We start from the raw sequence: 23,985 nt of genomic DNA, 5'->3' as shown, positions 1-23,985 counted from the left end.
AACTAGAATCATAACAATGTGGAGTCTGAGAAGCAGGTGGATTTGAGATATTTTTAGTAGATGGAATCAACAGGATTTGGTGATTGAATCTGAGGAATAAGAGAAATAGAGGAATTAATGATACTTTCAGGTTTTACTAGGGCAACAGGGTAGACAACGATGCCATTCATTGGGAGAAGAATCATAGAACTTGTATAAAGTTCAAGTAGAGATTTTCGGATTTGTATGTCTAGATATCAGAAGAGAGGATTGAATTGAAAATAGATTTGATTTATCAACATACAGGTGGTCACTGAAATCATCTGAGTGAATGAGTATGTCCTTGTTTGAGGAGTGGGAGAAGAGAACCTATAACAGAAATCTGAAGAATAGAACATTTAGGGGATATCTGGAGGAAGAAGAGCCTGCAAAGTATATGAGAAGGGGCAGCCAAAGAGATAAAGAGGAAAGCAGAGAATATTTTGAGATGGAGGGAACATTTAGCAGTTTTTAATGTTGCAAAGAGTTTTCGGAAGGATTGAAAAGTGCCCATTACGTGAAATGTTCTGTGTGCTAGCTCCTAAACTAAGTGCTCTCTATATACGTTATCTTTAGACTCACAACAATCTTATGCAAAAATTACTCTCTATTTTGTTTAGGATTGCATTCCCCAGCAAGTATGAGAAAATCCATCAAACAATTTATTAAACAAGGGGCTTATTTGTCTCATGCAAACAGGGTATTGGTACCCCAGAGGTGGTACAATGGCTATGATGCCATCAGGGGACAAGACTCCTTCATACTTTTGCTGTTCTTGATATTGACTGCTACCCTATAGGTACTGTGCTCACATTCCCAGCAGGAACATGGTAGAAGCAGCAGCAGCATAGTCAAATTGTCTTTACTTCTCATTTACTTCTCACATAGCCACCTCTAGCTGCAAAGGAATATGACTGGCATGGCAAGTTTTCAGCTTCTCCTCCTCTATATTAGAAGAAGACAAGCAAGAAATGGAATAGGTTGGATTTCGAGTCAACTGCTGTATAGTATCTGCGACAATCTCTCTTTGGCTAGTCACACCCTTCTAAACTTATTTAGTTTTAAGGGGCATAATAAATACTACCAGTCTTACCTAGCTGAGTACTGAACCACCTGAAAAATGAGGCAGCAAGTAAGTCAAAATGAGATAAAATGTTTCTTTCAGTACTAACAAATTGAAACCTGAAGTATATGGCTTACATTTGCTTGAAATTAACCTTCCCCAAACTGAATCCCAGAATTATAGAGACTTGCCCAACACAGAATTGTTGGTGATAACTCTACCTGAGTTACCCTCTGGTACTTCAAATGTTGTTATGCCCCAAACTGAACTTTCGTAATTAATTTATTCAACACAATAAATAAACCCTTAAGCTAAGTGTTGGGAATACAACAGTAAGCAATAAAGGCACTTTCTCTGCTCTTACCTGACAGGCATGACAAACTTAACATGGCCAACAGGTAACTTGATTTCTCACCCAAAACCTGTTCTTCCTACAGTCTTCCCCATCTCAGTATGTGGTACCACCATGCACCCATTTGCTCAAAGTGAAGTCTAAAACTCAACATTTTAAGTGTTTTTTGTCCATACTGTAGCCTTTGTTTTTATTGAACTATATTCCAGGGGTGGCATTGCTAGGTCAAATAATATGTTTGTTTGTTTGTTTTTGATAATTTTCAAGTAAATATACAAACTAATACATGATGATTCTAATAATACAAAAGTGAAAAAATATGTATAAGGAAAAAGCTAATTATCTCTTCCTTATCACCCATTCTAAAAGCATACCCTTGAAATTAATGCTATGTTGCATACCCAGCCACAACTTTGCTCTGTTCACATATAACATAAAAACATACATAAAAATATATAGGGTTTTAGATATTTTTGTTTTTTTCTTTTCATGGAAACTGAATCATACTCTGCCTTATACTAAAACTTTTTAAAAATTTAAATCTATAGGCTTTAAAGGAGATAAATCAAATATTCTGCTTCCAGTACACACAGAGAGTGATAATTTTACATAAACAGAATAATGTCATAAATGTTAGGTTGTTACTGCAACCTATTTTGCTAACTTTTGTTTGCCTCCTGCTCTCTATCCCACATCCCTCATTCCCACCCCCAAATCTTGCAAATATATTTTTACATTTTGGAATGTTTTTCCCTGTAGAGTTAAATCCCAGTAGTAGGATCCTGGGACAAGGGATACGTGTGTTTAATTTTAATTTTATTCTACTATATGTTGCCAGATTGCTTTCCAAGAGGGTCGTATCAGTTCACATGCTCATTGCAATATGTTGCTACCACTTTATGAGAAATAAGTTCTGTTATGGATTGAATTGTGTCCCCACAAAAGACATGTTCAAGTCCTAACCCTCAATCCTATAAATGGGAATTATTTGTAAGTAGGATCTTTAAAGATGTTATGTTAAGATGAGGCCAAACTGGATTAGGGTGGGTCCTTGTAAGCAGAGTAAGTTTGGACAGTCAGTAAGAGAGAGAGGAACAGAGATAGCCATGTGATGGCAGCAGAGATTGAGTTTGCCACCAGAAGCCAAGGAATGTCGTGGATTCCTGGCCACTCACCAAAGCCAAGGTAGATTGGAATGGAATGGGATTTTCCCCTTTAAGAAGTATCATGGCCCTGCTGACACCTTGATTTTGGACTTCTAGCCTCCCAGACTTTCGGACAATACAGTTATCCCTTCCACATAGTGACTTTCCCCACTGCAGTTTCGATATATCACAGGTTGGCATAAGAAATTAAATGTGAATTTTTTGGAGTTTTGCAGAAGCTGCAGACAATATGCAAAGGCCAGCAGACAACAGTATTTTTACTTAACATTGACCCACATATAGCCTATGACCAAATACTTAACCCAAAGTTTACAATAAGGTACTGTAAACACCCCATAAAAGAAATAGAAGAAATTCAGACTTCTCTGGTACAAAGAGAGGGCCAAAAAAGATTATGCAGGTTTTCCCAATCGTGGTGGCACAGTATCCCTAACCCCCGCAATGTGGAAGGGATGACTGTATATTTCTGTTGTTTAAGCCTACTAGCCTGTGGAACTATATTAGAGTAGCCCTGGCATACTAAGACTACCATGAGCTAACAGTTTTAATAGAAATCCCTTAGTTGCTAATTATTTTGAGAATCTTTTCCTGTTTTGGGCCATTTTGATTTGCTTTTCTGTGAATTACTATTCATGCCCTTTGCTCATCTTTCTTTCAGATTTTTTTTCATGTCAGTTTGTAAGAAGGCTTGCTTCTATATTGCTATATCTATTCTTCTCATCGTAGAACTCCTAGTTTTAGCTGGAAACATGGCCAACTGAAATAAGGATTACATTTCCCAGCCTCCGTTCTAGCCATATTGACCATGTGATTAAGTTTGGGCCAGTGAGATGTAAGTGGAAATGTTGTATTCAGCTTCTAGGAAATATCTTTAAAAGATAACTGTACATCCCATTTGTGCTTTCTTCCCTCTTTCTTCATTCTGCTGATTTCAGAGTGAATGTGATGACTGGAGTTCCATCTTGGAAGATAAGGAGAGAAACTATCATTAAGGATGATAAAGCATAAAACTAAAAGCTGCTTGGGTCTCTGTGGACTTCATGTGGCATTGTTGTCATAGTAGACCTGGGCTGCCACCTTCCATACTTAAAGAGAAATAGCTTTTTTAAAATGCAATTTTATTGAGATATATTCACACACCATTTAATCCATCCAAAGTATACAATCAATGTCTCACAGTATCATTGTACGTTGATCACCATGATCAAATTTAGAACATTTTCTTTACTCCAAAATAAAGAAAAAAATGAAAATAAAAAAGAACACCCAAACCATCCCATATCCCTTATCCCTCCCCCATTATTTATGTATATTTTTGTCTTTATTTAATTATCATCTGCCCAAACACTGGATAAAGGGAATGTCAGTCACAAGGTTTTCACAATCACATGGTCCCACAGTAAAAGCTATACAGTTATACAGTCATCATCGAGAATCAAGTCTACTGGATTACAGTTCAGCAGATTCAGGCAGTACCTTCTAGCTGTTCAAATACACTAGAAAATAAAAAGGAATATCTATATAATGCATAAGAATAACCTCCAGAATGACCTCTTGACTCTATGTGGAATCTCTTAGCCACTGAAACTTTGTTTCATGTCTTTCCCTCATTTTGGTGAAGAGGCATTCTCAATCCCACGATGCCAGGGCCAGGCTCATCCCTGAGAATCATGTCACACATTGCCAGGGATACTTACACCCCTGGGAGTCACATCCCACTTAGTGAGGAGGGTAGTGAGTTTATTTGCAGAGTTAGCTAAGAGACAGAGGCCACATTTGAGCAACTTTAATATTTCCAAATTTTTTCCCCAGTTCTTAAAGGGGACTTTGCAAATACTGTTTTATTTTTGGCCCTAAATACTTTGGGATGTATTGAGGTATTACATTAACCTGTACAGAATAACAAGATCTCCTTTCCTATTCTAGGAGATTCCATGTAATTTTGTTGTTTAAATAAACTGACCATACACGTTAAAGTAGATAATGTACTACAGAGAATATAAATTTTGTACCAAATAAACATCTCTTAAATAGCAGTTAAAACTCAGGAATAAATGTGACTGCTGTAAGAGCTTGCAATCTAGGCACCTTTACAATAAGCCTTATTTAACATTCTGTACTCCTGCATTGTCGATTGCCCAATCTCTGCCCACGTTCTATCCCCTTATAACCTATGCTCTCAAATTCAATTCTCAGCATTTGCTCTTTATAGTTTTTTAATATTAGTCCATGCCTTAAAATATTTGTCCTTTTGTTTCTGACTTATTTCACTCAACATATGGTCACCAAGGTTCATTCACCTCGTTGCATGCCTCATAACTTAATTCCTTCTTGAAACCGCTCAATATTCCATTGTATGTATACACCATAGTTTGCCCTTCTGTTCACCCATGGATGTACCTTTACGCCGCCTCCATCCATTGCAAATTGTGAATACTGCCACCATAAACACCAGTGTGCAAATGCTTATTTGTGTCCCTGCTTTCAGTTCTTCCAAGCATATACTAAATAACATGGTTGCAGGATCATATTGCAGCCCTATACTTAGCCTCCTGTGGAACCACCACACTGCCCTTTAGAAGGGCTGCACCATTCTACTTCCCTACCAGCAATGAGTAGGTATATCTCTCTCTCCACATCTTCTCCAGCACTTGTATCTTTCTGTTTGTTTTTCAAACAGTTTTATTCACACACCATACAATCCATCCTAAGTGAACAATCAGTAATTTTTGGTATAATCACATATTTATGCTTCCACCACCACAATCTATATGAGAACATTTCCATTTCTTCTGCAAAGGAAGAAGAAGAGGAAAAAAATAAAAGAACAAAGAGTGAAAAATAAATAAAAAAGGAGAAACGCCAATAACAGTGACAAGAATCCCGTACCCTCCCTTTTATCCCCCTCTGTTGACATTTAGCTTTGGTATATTGCTTTTGTTACAATTAATGAAAGAATATTACCATGTTACTGTTAACTGTAGACCCTAGTTTTCACTGATTGTGGTTTTCCCATATACCATACCATTTTCAACACCTTGCAATGTTGACATTCACTTGTTCTCCCTCATGTAAAAACTTTTTTACATTTCTGCATTTAATCACCATCACTGTCCACTCTATGTTTTGCTAAGTTATACAGTCCCAGTTTTATCCTCCATCTTTCCCACTGGTTTCATACATGCTCCTAACCTTCCTTGTCAACCATACTCACACTCAACTTTGTTCATTATACTTACAATATTATGCTACCATCACATGGTATTGTGCTATTTATTTCTGGATCTTTACAATCTTTACAATCAGTTCTGTTGATTGTACACTTTCAGCATCAAATGCAATCTCTACCCTCTTTCTGTCTTCTGATAACCTGTGTTGGGGGGGGTAATGGAAATTTTCTATATTTTGATTATAATGGTAGTTACAGAGGTGTAAATATGTTAAAATTCATCACAATGTACAATTATCATTTTTGTATGTAAATTATGCTTCAGTGCAATTGATTTAACACACACACGTACATGCACATGCATACACAGGCACATACCTGGCTCTACCATTTACTATTTGAAAGACCTTAGTGAATACACTTATCCTTTCTGTACCTCAGTTTCCTCATCTGTATAGTGGAAATACTAATAGTACCTAACCTTTTGTGGTTGTGAGAATTGAGTGAGTTAATTACTGCAGAGTCTTTAAACTGTATCTGGCACATAGTGAGTACTACATATATATTAGTAACTATGAAACAAATTTCATTTTTAGAAGAATCATGTTTCTTAGTTTTTGAAAGTTGTTTTTGAGTTATTTTTTTGGGAACCTGTTCTGAAAGTTCTGCTTATTCATCCTCTTTCTGGCTGCTGAATGCCCCAGATGTGTCTTTATTTCCTTTAAATAATTAAGGAAGTTCCCTTCTATTCCTAGGTTGATAAGAGTTTTTATCAAAAATAAATTTTATCAAATGCTTATTCTACATCTATTGAGATAATCATGCATTTGTTTTCCTTTAATTTGTTGCATGTGTTTTCCTTTAATCTTTTAATGTTAATCTCGAGTCCAGATTGATAGATGTAGCTTATCAGCAAGCACACAAACATACAAGCACATTATTTTTAAGATTTTTGCATATATGTTTGTAAGAGAAATTGACCCGTGCTTATTATCATTTAGCATACATATCTGGTTTTGGTATCAGTGTACTACTAGTGTCGTAAAATAGGTTTCAGTATATTTCATCTTTTTCTATGCATTATTAGAATTATCTGCTTTCTTTGTGATAGGGATCTGTTATTTTAAAATATTTTTTCTAGAGTTTGATTGGGTTTGGGGGTTCTAGTCAAGATAGTTGTGTTTACTCAGTCTTGTTCACTCTTTATCACTCTTGATCATTCTTAATACACTTACTGTTTACCAGACACTGTTTTAAGCCCTTTAAGGATGCCAAATTTATTAAAGTTAAGTTATCTGCTTAGGTTCAGTTAGTAAATACTGGAGCTAGGATTCAAACACAAGTCTCTCTGATTTTGAAGCTTGTTCATATAAACTCTTTGATAAAAGAGTGTATGCAAGTGTTCACACACTCACCAAAGTAAAATTTCTGATGTATTAAAAATGGTTATCCCTGGGTGATGGAATAATAGATGACTTTCAGTTTTATAAACTTTTTTTTGTATTGCAAATTTTTACATGAGCATGTATTACTTTTATAATCAAAGTGTTTGAAAAATTAAAGTGACCTTCACAGACAATTAATTCAAGGTTGTGACGACTGAAAATTAAACTGATTTTGATTCCAAAGTTATGCAGGAATATTCATTAAGAGCCCTTGAAGAAAAATGAGGAAAAATGTGATAAAATTGTAATTTTAGTATACAAATACAATGACCTTGAAAACTTTATGGAAAGATATACGTATACTTATGAAAAATATGGATGTTATACATAGGCTTATAATGGATAGGAGGGGACAACAGTAGTATGGTGGGAAAGAATGAGATTTAGAATTAGATTTGGGTTTGAATTATACCTCTGTAACTCATTAAATTTCTGATCTTGGGCTAACTTATCCTTCTGAGACTCAGTTTCCTCCTATGCAAATTAGAGATAATAACACCTAATGAACAAACATGCTATAAGAGTAAAGTGAGATCATGTGTATAAAGAGATTAGAGTATAAATGCTCAAAATTGGTAATTATTTTATGCACTATTCAATTCACACTTGGAAACAAACACAATTATTCATAATAGTGCTTCTTTTATGTCTTAGTAACATTTATTTTATATGGGAAATACACTCAAGTTTCTTCTCTTAACAGTAGAAGGATTTGATCATGTTAATGCTCCAGTATATAAACAATATTTAGAATTTTGTCTAGATGATGTCTTTGTTTTTTTCTGAAATTATAATCTTGTAAATTAGACAAAAGAGTAATTAGTCTTACTATAATATTGGAAAATCATTGTACAATTTAATTGATATGTTAATGATTTCAGGCTATAGAATCATCATTGAGAAAGCTGGAATCTGCACCCATTGAAATAGAAGAATTTATGGAACATTTTACTTTTTTGGATGAGATTTCCTCAAAAATATCTGATTTAGAAAAAGAGTACTTAGCAATTTCTCAGCTGTTTTCTGTTGTAAGGTATTACCAGATCAATATTTCAGAAGAGCAACTCGCTTTATATAAAGTCCTTCTTTTCAAGTTTAGTCAACTAAAAACAGCTATGAAGTTACACGAAACAAATAAAGATGCTGCTATTGCTAAATTCAGAGAAAATTTGGAAGCATATATCAACCGTCTATGGACTGATGCTTCTAGTTTAAAAGCCAAAGTAAGTTTTTTTTGTTGCTTTTTTTGTTGTTTTTTTCCCCTCATTGAAAATCAGCTTGATCATAGTCTCATGTAAACATAGGTGTTTAGGTATTTGCTTTCTGTGGAATCTTAGGTAAATAATTTAATCCAAGAATTCTTAATTTGGGATTTGTAGACAGAATCTTGGTGATTTATCAATTTAAATGAGAAATAAAATTACATGCCTAATTACATCTCTATTTTCACTAAGCATTTTCTTCAATTATGAAAGAGTGTCGGCAACAAACCGTTAGAGCTGGTGACTTTTTCCATAAGCTTCAACAGACTGTCAAAGGGACCCATGGCATAAAAAAAAGACTAAAAACCCCTGAAATCTTTCTGGTCCTTATTCTGGGCTAAATGGTAATTTTAGTTCCAACTTGACTCACTTAGCTTGAGTAACAAACTGAAAATAAATACCTAACATTTATTGAGCCATTACAGGTGTCAGGAACTATGCCAAGTGCTTTACAGGGATTACTTTATTTCCCCTTTAACTGCATGAAAAAACTGAGATTTAATGAGGTTAAGTTACTTGCCTAAGATCACATAGCTAGTAAGAGCCAGAATTCCATAACCCTTGCTTTCATCACTACTTCACCCTCACCACCACTACAAATCATATTCAACATATTTTAAGCACCTACTAAGTATTGTACACAGACATTTATTGCAATTAATCATTTTCTCAACTTCTCCATCTATACAATGGGGTCACACTGTTACACACAAATATAGTGAAGATTGAAAGAATTAGTCATGAAAATACTTGATGTGCATAGCTGATTGCAGTGTTACTACTAGAAATACAAATTACTACTGGAAAACAAATACATCCATACAAAAGTTTATAGTTCATCCTATTTATATTTTGTAAGTGTGTTAATGGTTTCCCTTGGACATTGACTCTGAAATGGAGAGCTGTATGCAGGAAGTCTATTGGAGTGTTCTTGGCAACAACTTATGTGAGAAACTGAAGGATTCAAGATTGGACAAAGAGTGAAGTTGAACTGTAGTGTCATTGCCACAAGGAATTAACTTGATCTCACAGGGAGTTTTAGAACTGGGATGACCCTGCATAGTTATCCCTAATTGAATCTTTATATCTCCACCATGGGCCTGCAGAGGGATGTAGTGTTGGGTGACTTAGCTCCCTTGGCCAAGAGCAATTCTAAAGGGACTCAGATGGAGTAATCAGGAAACACTTTCAGCAGCTGGGGGATTGAGTATCTTGGTCTTGAGGTTCACAGCAATCTGCCTCTTGTGCCATTTGGATCTACTTGGTTTGTATAAGGCACCCATCTTAGAACAATTCCAAGATTATTGCATATCTCTTTTCCTGGGCAAAAGTGTAAGAGAAAGATTAGTGGATCCAACTAAAGTCCCTGTCACTGAAACAGCATTTTATACATAGGACCTAGAGCTGCAGGACAGGGAAAAAAATTCCCCAAGGGGGTCACTCCTACTTCCATATAAATATTTTAACTATTTAGGACAAAGCACTAAGAAGAAAGTTCACTCATTTAGGGTATTTGTTGTGTCCCTAAAGATGGAGTACCATTTTTGCAAGGTATCTTTTCCAAGTTGGTGCTGCAGCTTCACCTTTAGCTGATCATTCCGTTATCTATTAGTTTGGCAGATTCTGGATGGTTTGGTATGTGATAATAACAGTGGATTCCATGGTCATATATCAACTATTGCACCTCCTTTCCTGTAAAATGAGTCCCTTATTGCACTGTAATATGATATCTCATGTGGGTGGATCAAAGACTCTCAGCCCTTGGATATTAAGACTAGTTGAAGCTCTGAAAGCAAGAAAGCTAAACCAATATCAGGAACATATGTCAACTCCAGACTAACTGAATTGTTGTGCCTTCCATAGTGGAAGGGATTCAATGTAATCAACTTGCCACCAAGTGACTGGTTGGTATCACTGAAGGATGGTGCTATGTCAGGGGCTCAAGGTTGATCTCTGTTGCTGACAGGTTTGACATTCAGCAGCAACAGTAGTTAGATCATTGTTGGTCAATAGGAGCCATGCTGTAGGAGCCCTGAAGCTTATATATTTTGTGTAACCTTCTTTATGAAAAAGAATGCAATATTAGAAACCAATGTGAATATTTATTTTTCTGAAAAAAACTGAACAAATTATAAATTTTTAAAAACTGATATATACCACAAAATTTCTTCCCAAAATGGCATAATATTTTAAATTAACTGCCTAATATATCTCTTAACTACTTTTTTTTCAAAATTTTTGGCTGCATGGCTTTCACTGCTTTATTATATAGTAAGGATTTTATATCTTACATAGAATAGAAAGATAATCCAGTCTTTAGTTGGCAGAAATTTTTTTTTTAACATTGATAATTTAGGAAACTTTCTTTCAGCTTCATAACTTATTGACATTATCATATAATTTTTTAGGATTGTCAAATTGGAGAACTAACAAATTTCTTTTATGTAGAAGTGGTAAGATTTTGGGGCATTTCAAGTTTTCCTGTGTGGTGACTAATAATCAAATACTTTTTTACTTGATGATACTCATTTTCACTATTCTTTTTGTCATATTATGAAAATGTATCAAGTATAATGAAAATCTGTTAATATTGTCCTTTTACTAAAGGCATATAGCTCTTGTTGACCATTGTTAGCTAGAGACTGGAGTAGGACTAGAGGGAGAAGCATGGGTATAAGGAAATGGTGAGATACAGCATTCCATTCTCTGTCCTTCAGTTGTTTGCCAGGAGAGGTGCCTTTGGCCTAAAGGACCCTTAGATATTTATTTTTCTGCCTGTTTTTCTTTTTGTTTTGTTTCCCAGTTGTTAAGCAATTTTTCATTGTTTTTAAACTTTTTCATATTTTTTATCCTGAGTTATTTATTTCTGGGTTTGCTTACTTTTAAGTGTTTTCATCTTCTAAAAATTTTAATTAATTTGTAAATTAATTTGTATCCTAGTTTTGGCACTTACTATCTGGAAACCTAAGTTTTCTCATCTGTTAGATATGGGTATTAATGCTACCTATCATTAGGGTTATTATGAAGATTAAATTAGGTACTATTGGTAAAGCAGCTAGAATCGTGCCTGGCACATAATAAGTGTGTGCTTAATGTTAGCTATGAATTACTATAAACTATTCATTCTAAAATTCTATGACATTTTTAATTTATCTGAATTTTTTCTCCTTTAGCTTTAGTTTCTTTTTATCATTTTATTCTTGCTTCTTTGTTTTGACAGGCTATCTTGTTTTTATTTCAGCATCCTTAACTCTTATACCAGCTTAACAGTCCCTTTATTTATTTATTTATTTATTGAATTTCTAAATGGTATACATTTAGAGTATTTTTGAAAAATTTTTCCCCCTTTGGTTAATACGGTATTAAGAAAGTCCGTTCATAAGAGCAACAGTTTTAGAGAATCTCAACATCTTAATAGGGAGGTTGCAATCTTTCTTCCCACTAGTCTCCTTGGATACCTTTCCTGGCTCTCTTCAATACTGACTCCTCTATAAACCTTTATCTGAATAAAGGCTAAAATCCTATCCTGTTCTAGTAGAAAAGATTTGTTTTCTCCCATTATGTATCATCCAGACTCTTTGTAAGCCTTTATGGGTCATAGGATCTAAAAATCGATTGTCTCTGTCATATAGTTGACAAGCCATATAAACAGAAAGTGTCCAACAGGGAAGAGGAAGTTAATGGGTATTTCCAATTGGTAAAGAGAGTTCAACATAATATTATTGGTTTGGCCTTAGCAAGAAACCCAGATTATATTGAGCCCTCCAAGAAAATTCCACATAATAGAAGTTTTTTAGCCAAAATTTTAGTACTTGTCTCTGTCCTTTCTATTAACAGTTTGATTTATAGTCTTTTCTAAGGTTCATCTCAGAAAGACTCTTTTGGTCATGGATCTGTCCAACTTCTTCTTTAATTATGAATATCAAGAAGTTGTCTGGAGTGAGATTACCACCCCCATACAATTTTCCCTCCTATTATCATGTTTTTTTTTTCTTGGTTCGCTTCAGAAAAAAATTGGAAACACAAATGAGGAAAAACACTAGAAACCAGATTTGCCATTTTAATGTATATCTTCTAGATTTTGCTCTTTGTAAATATATCTTTACATGTATTGGTGTCATACCATCTTTATAGGGCTGAAACCTTAGCAATATATCATGATATCTTGACATGTCAACAAATATAGAGTCTAAATCATTATCTGTAATGCCTTCGTAATTCCATCATATGAATGTACCCAAATGTTTGTAATCATTTTCTCTTATTTTGGGCAATATTCTTCAAGATCTTTGTGCACATTCTTAATTATTTTCTTAGGAATTCCTATAAGGGGAATTAATAGCTCATGAACACAAACTTTTTAAAAACAACTTTTGATACATATTGCTTTGTTCCTTGATGTTTCTCCTAAAACAAAACTTGACGCAAATGTTCTACTAGGGATTTAAAAATGGCAACAGCCTCATGTTTGTTGAGCTGTTTCTATAAACTAAGAAATCAAAAGGCAATATACCATACCTGAGCCTAGCAACCCCTCAATAGGTGAGAGCTATTATCCCTTCTATCCCTCAATAGTCAAGGAGAGGAAGTAGTTAGACTATAGCAGGAGCTGACCTTTGGTTGAAAAATGTAGGCAATTCTCTACAACCCAAAGGAAGGAAGCCAGAAAAACAAATATCCCTTCTTCCCTCTCCTCCTGCTCTCTGATCACCTGTTGGTAACCACTGTTAGCCACACTGAAAGCAAGGGGGCAAATAAGCCCTATAATGCAGTCCATAGAGGGGAAGATGGAAAATATTCAGCACATGCTTAGTCCATTTGAAGAATCCTTAAAATGATTTTTTTCCTGTTGTGTCCAATTTAGAGCATATCAGCTAACCATATTTCTCAGTTCTATATTATAGCTTTTTCTCAAATTTTTCTCATGGAACTCATATCCTCAGATCTACTCTATTTTCGTCATTGTTGCTTATAATATCTGTCGTCAGCTAATTGATTGCAGTTACCCTGCTGCTCTGTAAATAACTTGACTCGGAAATAAAGAAAATCTTATAATATAGAAAAATAACCATCAAGCTATGCCACAGATATTTGCTGAGCATTTACTTTGGGCTAGTTATTGTGATCATGCCAGGTGCCAGGTAAATAATGGTGAGCAAAAACACATATTGCCCTTGCTTTCATGAAGCAGACAGTCTAGAGGAATTAATTAATAATCTCACAAAAAATGTAAAATTGCCAGTGTAACAAGTGCTTCAAAGGTGAAATATAGGGAGCTATAAGAAAATACAACAGAAGAAATCAAGGCAGTCTTCTCTAAGGAAGAGACCCTTGAACCGAGACCTGAGTAATGAGTAAGAATTAACTAGATAGGAAAGGGTGTTTCAGGTAAAAGAAAGAGCTGATGTAAATACCCAGTAGTGGCGGGGAACATGGCAAGTACAAAGAACTGAAAGAAGCCCAAGGTGGCTGGAGTGGAAGCAGATAGATGAAAATAAGTTTGAGTAAGTAGGCAAGGAGCAAACCATGCAGGGCCTTAGAGACAATGGTAATAAGTCTGTCTTTATCTTAGATATCCAATTTCTATATTTTTTAAAGATTAGTTAGGTGGAATCACTCTGATGGAGTGTAAAGAACAGAAAGGAGATATATGTGTAAAGATTAGTTAGAAACCTGTAGTCGAGGCAAAAGATTGTAGCTTGGAGTAGAGTGGTACGGTGTTACATAATACACCTACATACATTGAAAACCACATTAGATGTTACAATTCAACCATCATGTTTTTTTTTTTTTTAAATCCAGAATAGTCTTTTATGTTTACCCAGATCTTTACCATTCCTACTGTTTTTTTCTTCACTCCTGACATTCTTTTTGATCTCGTTTCCCTTCTATCCAGAGAATTTACTTTAGCACTTCTTTTAGAGTAGGTCTTCTGGCAACAAATTATCTTAGTTTTCCTTTATCTGAGAATGTCTTTATTTTACCTTTATTCCAGAAGAATATTTTTGCTGGATACATAAAATTTTTGGATAGAAGTTCTTTTCTTTTAGCACTTTAAAATGTGTCACCTCCTTTTGGCCTCAGTGATTCATAGCCGTTCAAATTGTCATTCCCCTAGAAATAATGCATTCTTTTTCTCTAGGTTTTTTTCAAGATTCCTTCTTTGTCTTGAATTTTCAGCAGTTTGATTATGATGTGTCTGGGCATAGTTTTCTTTGGGCTTATCTTGTATGGGATTCACTGCCCTTCTTAAATCTGTAGGTTTATGTCTTTTGTCAAATTTGGGTAGTTTCAACCATTATTTCTTCAAATATTTTTTCACTACTTCTCTCTTTCTTCTTTTCTTCTGATATTTAGATAATACAAGTATTAGACCTTTTGTAATTATCTTACAGGTGTTTGCAACCTTATTTTCTCTTTGTTGTTCACATTGGATAATTTTTATTGAACTATCTTCAAGTTCACTGATTCTTTTCTCTGTTATTTTCATTCTGCTACTGAGTGAAATCCAGTGAGCATTTAATTTTGGTTATTGTGTTTTTTAGTTCTAAAATTTCCATTTGATTCTTTATGTCTTTCTTTGCTGAGGCTTTCTATTTTCCACTGGTTTCAAGAGTATATTTGCCTTTTCTTGGTGGAACATTTTTATAATAACTGCTTTAAATTTTAAATTCTTTGTCAGATAATTCTAACATCTGTGTCATCTCAGCACTGGTGTCTATTGATTTTCTTTTTTCATGTGAGTTGATATTTTCTTGGGTTTTCCTATACTGAGTAACTTTCAATTGTATATTTTGGATTAAATATGCTATGAGATCCTGAATCTTGTTTAAATCCCGTGGGTATGTTGATATTTCTGTTTAAGCAGGAAGCTTATCTGACTAGGTTCAGGACATAAATTCCAATGCACTTTATTTGGGCTGTGATTCCAATGTTGTTTCAATTTTCAAAGCCTTTTCAGTGCTATTCATATATATATATATATATATATATATATATATATATTACAAGCGTGCCATTCAGTGGTCAGACTGTTTCTTGTTAGTTCAGTTCTCAAAGTCTTTGGTATGCCAAATAAGATCAGATCTACACTGGTGCAGCCAAGGGATGAGTACAGGCATTCATAAACAACTTCATGAGGATGCTTTCTGGAGTTTCTCCTTCCCTATCCACAAACATCTTAATACTTTCCAGATTCCTGACACTCTTCTTTTCAGTCCTCTTGTTAGAAAACTTGGGCTTTAGTTACTGTTCTCTGCCATGCTCTTCTACAGCTGCACCCACATCTGGGGCAAAGTGGCAGAGAGAGAAAATTAACAAAGGTTGTCCTTTCTTCAAATCCCAGCCTACCTGAACAGAGAAGAAAGTCCACCTCCATCAGAGAGTTTTGGCTTCTGCAGTCTTCCATTCCTGCCAACTGCTAACACCACCATGGGATTGCTTTGGAGCTGGAGTTTGAGAAAATAGAGAAAAGAAAAACAGAAAGGGAGACTTCCAGACTCTCTCTGAGCATAGGGAAGCTTTCCTCCTCCTAACGTCAGAAGTAAAGGGTTTTCCTAGAGCCCTCTCTGTGCCCCAAATCTCACTCTAAGGTTTGTGGCACCTTGAGTTCAGGCCAGGGGATATTGGAGGAAAAAAAATGATAAACTCACTGCCAACTTAGTGACACTTCAAATTATGATCTTCCTCCTTAAAATGCCTGCTTTGATTTACTTTCAGAGTCCTCTACACTGTTCCGTGTGTTCTGTTCAGGTTTTATAGCTGTATTCAATGATAGAGACAGGGCAGGTGTGCTTACTCCATCTTCTGACTTCAATCTTTAATCTTTTAAATGTCCTTTAATGTATATATCTGATAGCTGAGATCATTCTTTGAAGATATCCATTCAGTGACTGCTGATAGGATTGGCAAAACTTTACCTTGATTCCATCTAAGCTAGTAAGATTATTTCTTCAACTATTTCCCCTATTCTCCCTGCCACAAGCTCATTTACAAACATAAACAATTATTAATGAATGGGAAATTATGGGAGAAGCCTAAGGAAATTTTTATTATGTTTCCACCAGGCATTAATGTTATAGCTTATGTGTTAGGCCATCTCTACTTAACTAAATACTTCCTATTAATTTTATACTGCTCATCATGTTATGATTGTTATCAATGTTTATTGGATGACCACTCTACACATAATGTGGCACTACAAGCAATTTCATGGGTTGGGATTTTAAAAGAATAAGGTGATAGTTTCCAAAGTCATTAATTTTTTGTGAACCTTTTTTATGTTATAGCATATATTACACATAAAATTTGCCATTTTAACCATTTTAAATGTACAACTCAGTGACATTAAGTACTTTTACAATGTTGTGCTACTGTCACCACCTTCCATTACTGAAACTTTTTTATCATCCAAAACAGAATCTCTTTACCCATTAAGCAATAACTTCCTGTTTTCCTTTCCTCCAGCCCTGGTAACCTCTCATCTACTTTCTGTCTCTATGGATTTGCTTGTTCTAGGTATTTCATATAAGTGAAATTATACATTATTTGTCCTTTTGTTTTCTGGCTTATTTCATTTAGCATGATGTTTTCAAGGCTCATTCATGTTGTAGCATGTATCAGAATTTCATTCCTTTTTATGGCTGAATAGTATTCCATTGTGTGGATCTACCAAATTGTGTTTGTCCATTCACCTGTCAATGGACACTTGGTTATTTCCATCTTTTGACTATTGTGGATAATGCAGCTACGAACATTGGTGTACAAGTATCTGTTTGAGTTCCTGTTTTCAGTTGTTTGGAGTATATACCTAAGAGTGGAATTGCTGGTTCTTATGGTAACTCTATGTTTAAATTACTAAGAAACTAACAGATTGCTTTCCAGAATAGCTATACCATTTTACATTCCCACCAGTGATATACAAGAGTTCCAATTTCTCCATAGCCACGCCAAAGCTTGCTGTTTCCTATTTTTTTTATTATAGCCTTCCTAGTGGCTATGAAACAGTATCTCATTGTAGTTTTATTGCATTTCTCTAATTACTAGTGATGTTGAGATATTTTCATGTGCCTAATGGTCATTTGTATATCTTCTTTGGAGAAATGTTTATTCAAGTCTTTCGCCCATTTTGTAATTGTATTGTTTGTATTTTGTTGTTGAGTTGTGGGAGTTTTTATTTTCTGGATATTAAACCCTTATCAGATGTATGAATTCCAAATATTTTGTCCCATTCTATAGGTTGTTTTTTCACTTTCTTCATAATTTCCTTTGATGCACAAAGGTTTTTAATTTTGATGAAGTCCAATTTATCTACTTTTTCTTTCATTGCTTATGCTTTTTATGTAAAGTCTAGAAATCCATCAACTACTAAAAGGTCCTGAAGATGTTCCCCTGTGTTTCTCAGAAGAGTTTTATTGTTTTTTTCTTCTATTTAGGTCACTGATCCATTTTGAATTTATTTTTGCATTCAATGTGAGTTCAAAATCCAACTTCTTTGTTTTGCATGTGTACCAGCACCATTCATTGAAGAGGTTTTCTTTCTTGATTGAATGATCTTGGCACCCTTGTTGAAAATCACTTGCCCATAGATACATAGGTTTATTTCTGGACTCTTAATTTTACACCATTGGTCTATATGTCTTCCTTATGAAATACCCACACTATTTTGATTACTGTAGCTTTACAGTACATTTTAAAATCAAGAAGTGTGAGTCCTCCAACTTTGTTCTTCTTTTTAGGAAGTTTTCAGCCATTATTTCTTCAAGTAGTCTTTCTACCCCCTTCTTCTTTTTCTTCTCCTCTGGGACTCCCATAATGCTTGTATTGGTCTGCTTGACTGTGTCCCACAGGTTCCTTAGGCTCTGTACACTTTTCTTCTTTCTTTTTTCTTTCTTTTCCTTGAACTATATAATTTTAGTTGTCCTGTCTTCAAGTTCACTGAGTCTTTCTTTTGCCAGCTCAAGTCTGCTGTTGAACCCTTCTAGGACATATTTCATTTCCATGATTGTCATTTTCAGTTCCAATATTCGTTTGGTTTCTTTTTATAATTTTTGTTTCTTTATTGAAATTCTCATTTTGTTCATATATTGTTTTCTTGATTTTCTTCAGTTCTTTGTATTTCTCTTTAGCTGTTTAGCATATTAAGATACGTTTTCTAAAGTCTTTGTCTAGGAAGTCCAATGTCTGGGCTTCGTCACTGATTGTTTCTTTTACTTTATTTTCTTCACTTGTATGAACCATCTTTTCCTGTTTCTTTTATGCCTTGTGATTTGTTCTTGAAATCTGGACATGTGAATATTTTTAATGTGTTAACACTGGAATCAAATACTCTCTCTTCTTTAGGTTTTTCTGGGGTTTTTTTTTTCCTTCCTTCTTATTGGTGAGAACTGCAGTAATCTATTTTTTAATGGTTTTCCAAATTATTTATGCGAAGAATGTATCTGTTGATATCACTGAGGTTTCTGTTTGTTTAGCTTATATTCAACTAGTGTTGTGACAGCGATTTTCTTGAATGTCAGGAGCTTAACAATAACATCAACCAGAAAACAACAACAGGGAAAAAAACTGAAGAAAACACCTTTTCCAGTCTCTGCAGATTGGCTCTTTACTGGTGCCCTCCTTCAGCATTTAGCCAGCCTTGCAATGAGCTTAAAGAACAGGCTGAAGTGAAAGCATAAAGTCTTCTTAGGTCTTTTCCCAATACACATCTTGTCCTGGGAATTGTGAGGCTTTATAAATTCTTCTGTATAAATAGACAGTCTGAATGTCCCACTATTCATAGGAAACTCAGAGCCTTTCCTCCGGGCTCCAGGCACTATGCTGAACATCTCAACTGGTACTCTTTTGTACCTGGCTTTCTTACAGTGTTTTAGCAGCCTTGCCATCCACTTCTATGCCCAGTGTAAGTTTTGGGACAAATGACACAGAAGCACTTCAGATCTTGGATTAGTCCTTCAGATTCCACAAGTCAGTTTGGAACAGTGTGCAAATAAAAGTTACTCTGCTCCCTTTGGAACCAGGGACCAGAAACCCGTATAGAAGTGCTAACTGGCACTGCACCTAACTAGGGAGGTAGTGGGAGAAAGGCTAGTAAAGGTGCCACAAAGTTTTCCTACCATTTTTAAGTTGCCTTTTTCTTGATTCAGCATTCACTTAGTTACTATAACCCACCCTTTGTTTTCCAGAGTTCCGAGAAGAAAGTTCGTTCTGCCAGTTTCTGCTTATTTTTCAGTGTTTCTGTGGGGGATGGAATTTGGAGTTTCTTACTCTGCCATATTGCTGACAATCCATGTGACCACTTTTTAATAAACAACTGCTGTGTACCTTTACTGTGCTAGGTTCTATGAGGTGTGCCAAGGAGAGGGAAAGTATCCTTAATCTTAAGGTTTTTATAATTTAATAAGGGATAAATCAGGGGAAAACTTTACTTATATCCCTAGTTTGGAGTTCATTGTTGAAAACTTCCACAATTTGATGTGCAGTAGTAAAACTCACAAGGCTGCATGTGATAAATGTCATAAAAGCAATACAAAATTCAACAGTTTCAGAAAAAGGAATAGAAGTATGTTTTGGAGTCAGACTGCCATAGGACCATACCTTGGACTTCCATTTACTATTTTATCACAGGCAAATGATTTATAACCTCAGAACCTCCTTGGAAAATAATGAGTAATATTATCTATCTTTCAAGATTGATTTATGGATCTAATAGCAAGGTAATAAGTGTAAAACACTACAGTGCCTGAGATAGAGAAGGAACACAATACGTTATAGATATGATGATAATATTTAAAATTAATAAACAAATAATTATCAGTTAAGGACACTTTCAGATGATGATTGCAAATAATGTTTGTTAAAGCTCAGGTCATGTACTTACATGCTTTAGCAGTCCGTAAATGGTGTTTACGTTATGAAAATTTTTGTCTCTTAGAATATTTTACTGTTATTTTTTAGATAAGATCTCCTGTTCTTTTATGTACTGGTACTCGAGTGTCAACAGCAAAGGAAATGATCTGGACGCTCTCAGAGGAAGCTGCAAGTTTAGCTAACAAAGTTAAAACATATTCAAACTATCAGGATCATTTTGATGATTCCCACTGTAGTATTCAGTCTCTTAATATGGAAGAAATTACACAGCTTGTGCTTTCAGAAATCTCTGAAATTGAATGTGACTTAGCTTTGAGGAAAATATTATGGGAAGCTCAAGAAGAATGGGGAACACTGTTTTGGGAATGGAGAAAGAGTTCTCTTCATACTGTTGATATAGAATCCATTCAGAGAAATGTTGCAAAGTGGATGCATATAATCTTTATATTAGAAAAAGGTAAAAGTGTCTTTCTCAAGTTTTCTCAGCTAGGATTACACTCAGTATGTTCTCTGGGCCAGCAAAATTATTGTCCTTGGTCTCATTTCATCTGTTCCCATGGGCTGACTATTTTGGCTAGAAAGACTGTATGGGAGTTTAAGTGGGAATTGTTCACTGAGGCTGGAAAGAAATTAAAACTTGTAGAAAAGTTAATAAATAACAACAATTTTTGTATCCTCTAAAAGTTGGTTACCAGGGGTAGAATCTGGACACTTCACTTGATTCTGACTCTTCTTTTGATATTGGTCAGACACGTTTTTATGATAAGGAACACACTGCAGACTCTGCACCCAAATCCCAACTGTGTATGCCTGTGGTGTCCTCTGAGCAGTGGGGGAAACAGCTAAAAAGTAATTTTGAGAGATTTCCCTTATGCTAATCTTCAGAATACAAATCTTGTGTCAATGCAGAGATGGTATTCCTCTGTGAGCATTCTGTAATATAAGCCCCAAAACTATGAGAGTCTTTTGAATATGTGTGTCTGTACTTGTTGGTCTGTGTACCTGTCTTATCAGGGAAAATCTGAGAAACACTGTGGTGGCTGGCCATTCCTACTATATCAAATTTTCCAAGATAACTTGGATAACTTGATTCTTATACAAGAGTGATGTCTACAAAATCATTATATTTTTATTTTTAATGTGAACAATTAACTGATAAGAAACTCTTTTATTGAATAGCAGATTTTAAAGAACAGTTCTCATTTTCTCAATTAACTTTCTGGTTTAAAACATGTTGAATATATTATAAACATATTCACTCATTTTATTTATAGGTATACCTAAAAATGATATGGTAACACATTTTAAGCAATCAGTGACAGATTTTAAACAAGAGCTACCTGTCATCATAGCTCTGGGAAACCCCTATCTCAAGCCAAGGCATTGGAAGGCTCTACAGGAGATTATTGGAAAGTCAGTTTTCCTTGACAAAGACTGCACAGTAGAGGATCTTCTAGCATTCAAGGTAAATAAAAATAGCCTGAAAAGATTGACTGAGATACAAGAGGGGCCAATTTAAGCAGGCAAGTAAATCTAGAAGGGGTAGGAATTAGAAAAGGGAGAATCTAGGAAAGTAGGGACCCTATTACTAGATCATAGGTGATAGGAAATTATGTTTAATTGGAGACACTGAGTAAGATATTTGTTATGCCATTCTTATCTGTGTGATTAGAAAACATTATATTGGTTTTTATAGTGTGGCAAATAAAATTAGTGTGTTGTTATTTAACAGTGCTGCTTCTTACAAAGAATACATTTTGTACGAATAGAAAAATCTCGTATAACTACTACTATATTCCATTTTATATAAAACAAAAATATATTAGGAACATTTTAGTATAATTCTGATAATAACTTGATATAATACTTAAAACACATAAGTAGTAACAATTTTATTTGCTATTTAAGTTTTGTTAAAAATAGATTTTTCCATGATTTTCATGCTTGAAGATTTTCTATTTTCATGCCCAACTTACAATAAATCTCATATATATTTCATATTTCACAGTTGACAGTGTCTAATATAGTAAAAATGGCATTTTATACCTATAATTTTCTACTAAATGATCTGTTGTAATGAAGAACAGGGGAGGAATTTTAAAAGAATAACCTTTAAAGACAATTTTAAATGATTTTAAAAATAAGAGTATTTTATATCTCTAGCCCTAACCACAGCCTCCCTTCTGAATTCCAGAGTCTCATATCCAATTTTCTATTTAATATCTCCTTTTATGTGTCTAAGAGAAATCTCCAAATTAACATGTCCAAAAAAAATGCACTTCTTATTCTTTTTCCCCCAAATTCTACTTTTCCTCTGTTTTCCCCATCTCAGATAGTGGCAGCTCCATTCTTCTAATTGCTTAAGCTAAAAATCATGAAATAATCTTCGCATCCTCTCTTGCTCTCAGGCTCTTCATCCCATCTAAATCCCTCACACTTTACTGGATTATTATTATAGCCTCCTAACTGATCTCTGTGCCACGCAGTGAATTCAGCAAGCTATCTGGATAAATTCAGACTATATGGACAAATACCAACAGCCAGGTTTAGTCACACCAGCATGCTGAAAATCTAACACAGTTTCAATTATATATTAATTTTCAATGTCTTGGATAATTGGAACCATTCTTGGGCATGTCAGGTAGAAGGTGAGAATTAAGCAGCACACTAAGTGTCACTGCAAGCAGTGAAAGTTAGGATAGATAGGCCTAGAGGGGAGCAGCTGGTGCCTACATGAGGTTGGCAGCCTACAAGACCTCAAAGAATTCCAGGGTAATATCCTTACATTTCTAACATGAATGGATAGTTAAAAAAGGAAGCCCCATGCAGTTTTTGTAGAATCCAAATTAATATAGTTTGATATGTGAACAAAAACAAGCAAGGTATTTTAGCCTCTGAAACACTATAGTCAGGGGTCGGAGAGAAACCTTCTCCTTCTTGAAGGTAATTATGAGAGTCAGAAGGAATAATCAGGCAATCAGCTGGTAATCTCCAGTGAACTATAAGTATTCTTGGATAATTTCGATCATCCTGTAGAAATTCTGACAACTTATCTAGTATAATGTAGATGACTAGATGGACATGATTTTTTCAGAAATTCTGCCTTCATATCCTAAAACATACATTTCTTTGCATTAGCCCAGAGGTGGTGATCATGCAGTAAGACTGTCCAGGACAGGCCAGAATTGAAATTCATTTGCAATCCTATCAAATGAATAAATTATGATGTCATACAGTTATATGACCTCCATTCTGTCCAAGGTGTTGTACAGGCTTTGATTCAATAACAATTGGAGGAGGTCAATAATACTATGCTTAAGATGCACAATATCATTTTATGGTTGATCATTTTCAATTTAGAAATCCATGTGCTTTATAACAGAGCCATATAATTAATTATGGCCACTCAAATTCATCTGAAACATCTCAGATATTACCAAATAAATTGCAAGATCTGGTTATTTGTCAGTCAATTCCCAATTTTGACCATAAAGACTTGACAGAGCTAGAAATTTACTTGGCTGAAATTTTGCCTTACGCATTATCAGTGTCTAGATTTAGCCTTTAGCAATCTCAGAATGCCAGCAATTAGGCACAGAGTTCTTTCTTTAGCATAGAGCGTTGATGGTGCTATGGTTCCTT

General features: G+C 34.9%; 1 protein-coding gene across 1 annotated transcript in view; it reads left to right on the top strand.

Moving 5' to 3' along the window:
• Positions 1 to 23,985, top strand: part of DNAH14 (dynein axonemal heavy chain 14) — a 426,387-nt gene that overhangs the window by 73,070 nt on the left and 329,332 nt on the right. The window contains exons 16-18 of the mRNA XM_037805786.1: positions 8,095 to 8,436; positions 20,431 to 20,800; positions 21,618 to 21,808. Coding sequence (XP_037661714.1) covers positions 8,095 to 8,436; positions 20,431 to 20,800; positions 21,618 to 21,808 — 903 coding nt within the window. The remainder of the gene's footprint in view (positions 1 to 8,094; positions 8,437 to 20,430; positions 20,801 to 21,617; positions 21,809 to 23,985) is intronic.

Source organism: Choloepus didactylus, chromosome 2, assembly GCF_015220235.1.
Source record: "Choloepus didactylus isolate mChoDid1 chromosome 2, mChoDid1.pri, whole genome shotgun sequence".
In the NCBI taxonomy this organism is placed as follows: Eukaryota; Metazoa; Chordata; class Mammalia; order Pilosa; family Megalonychidae; genus Choloepus; species Choloepus didactylus.
The sequence above is the reverse complement of the archived record's forward strand: the minus strand, read 5'-3'. Positions and strand labels throughout refer to the sequence as shown.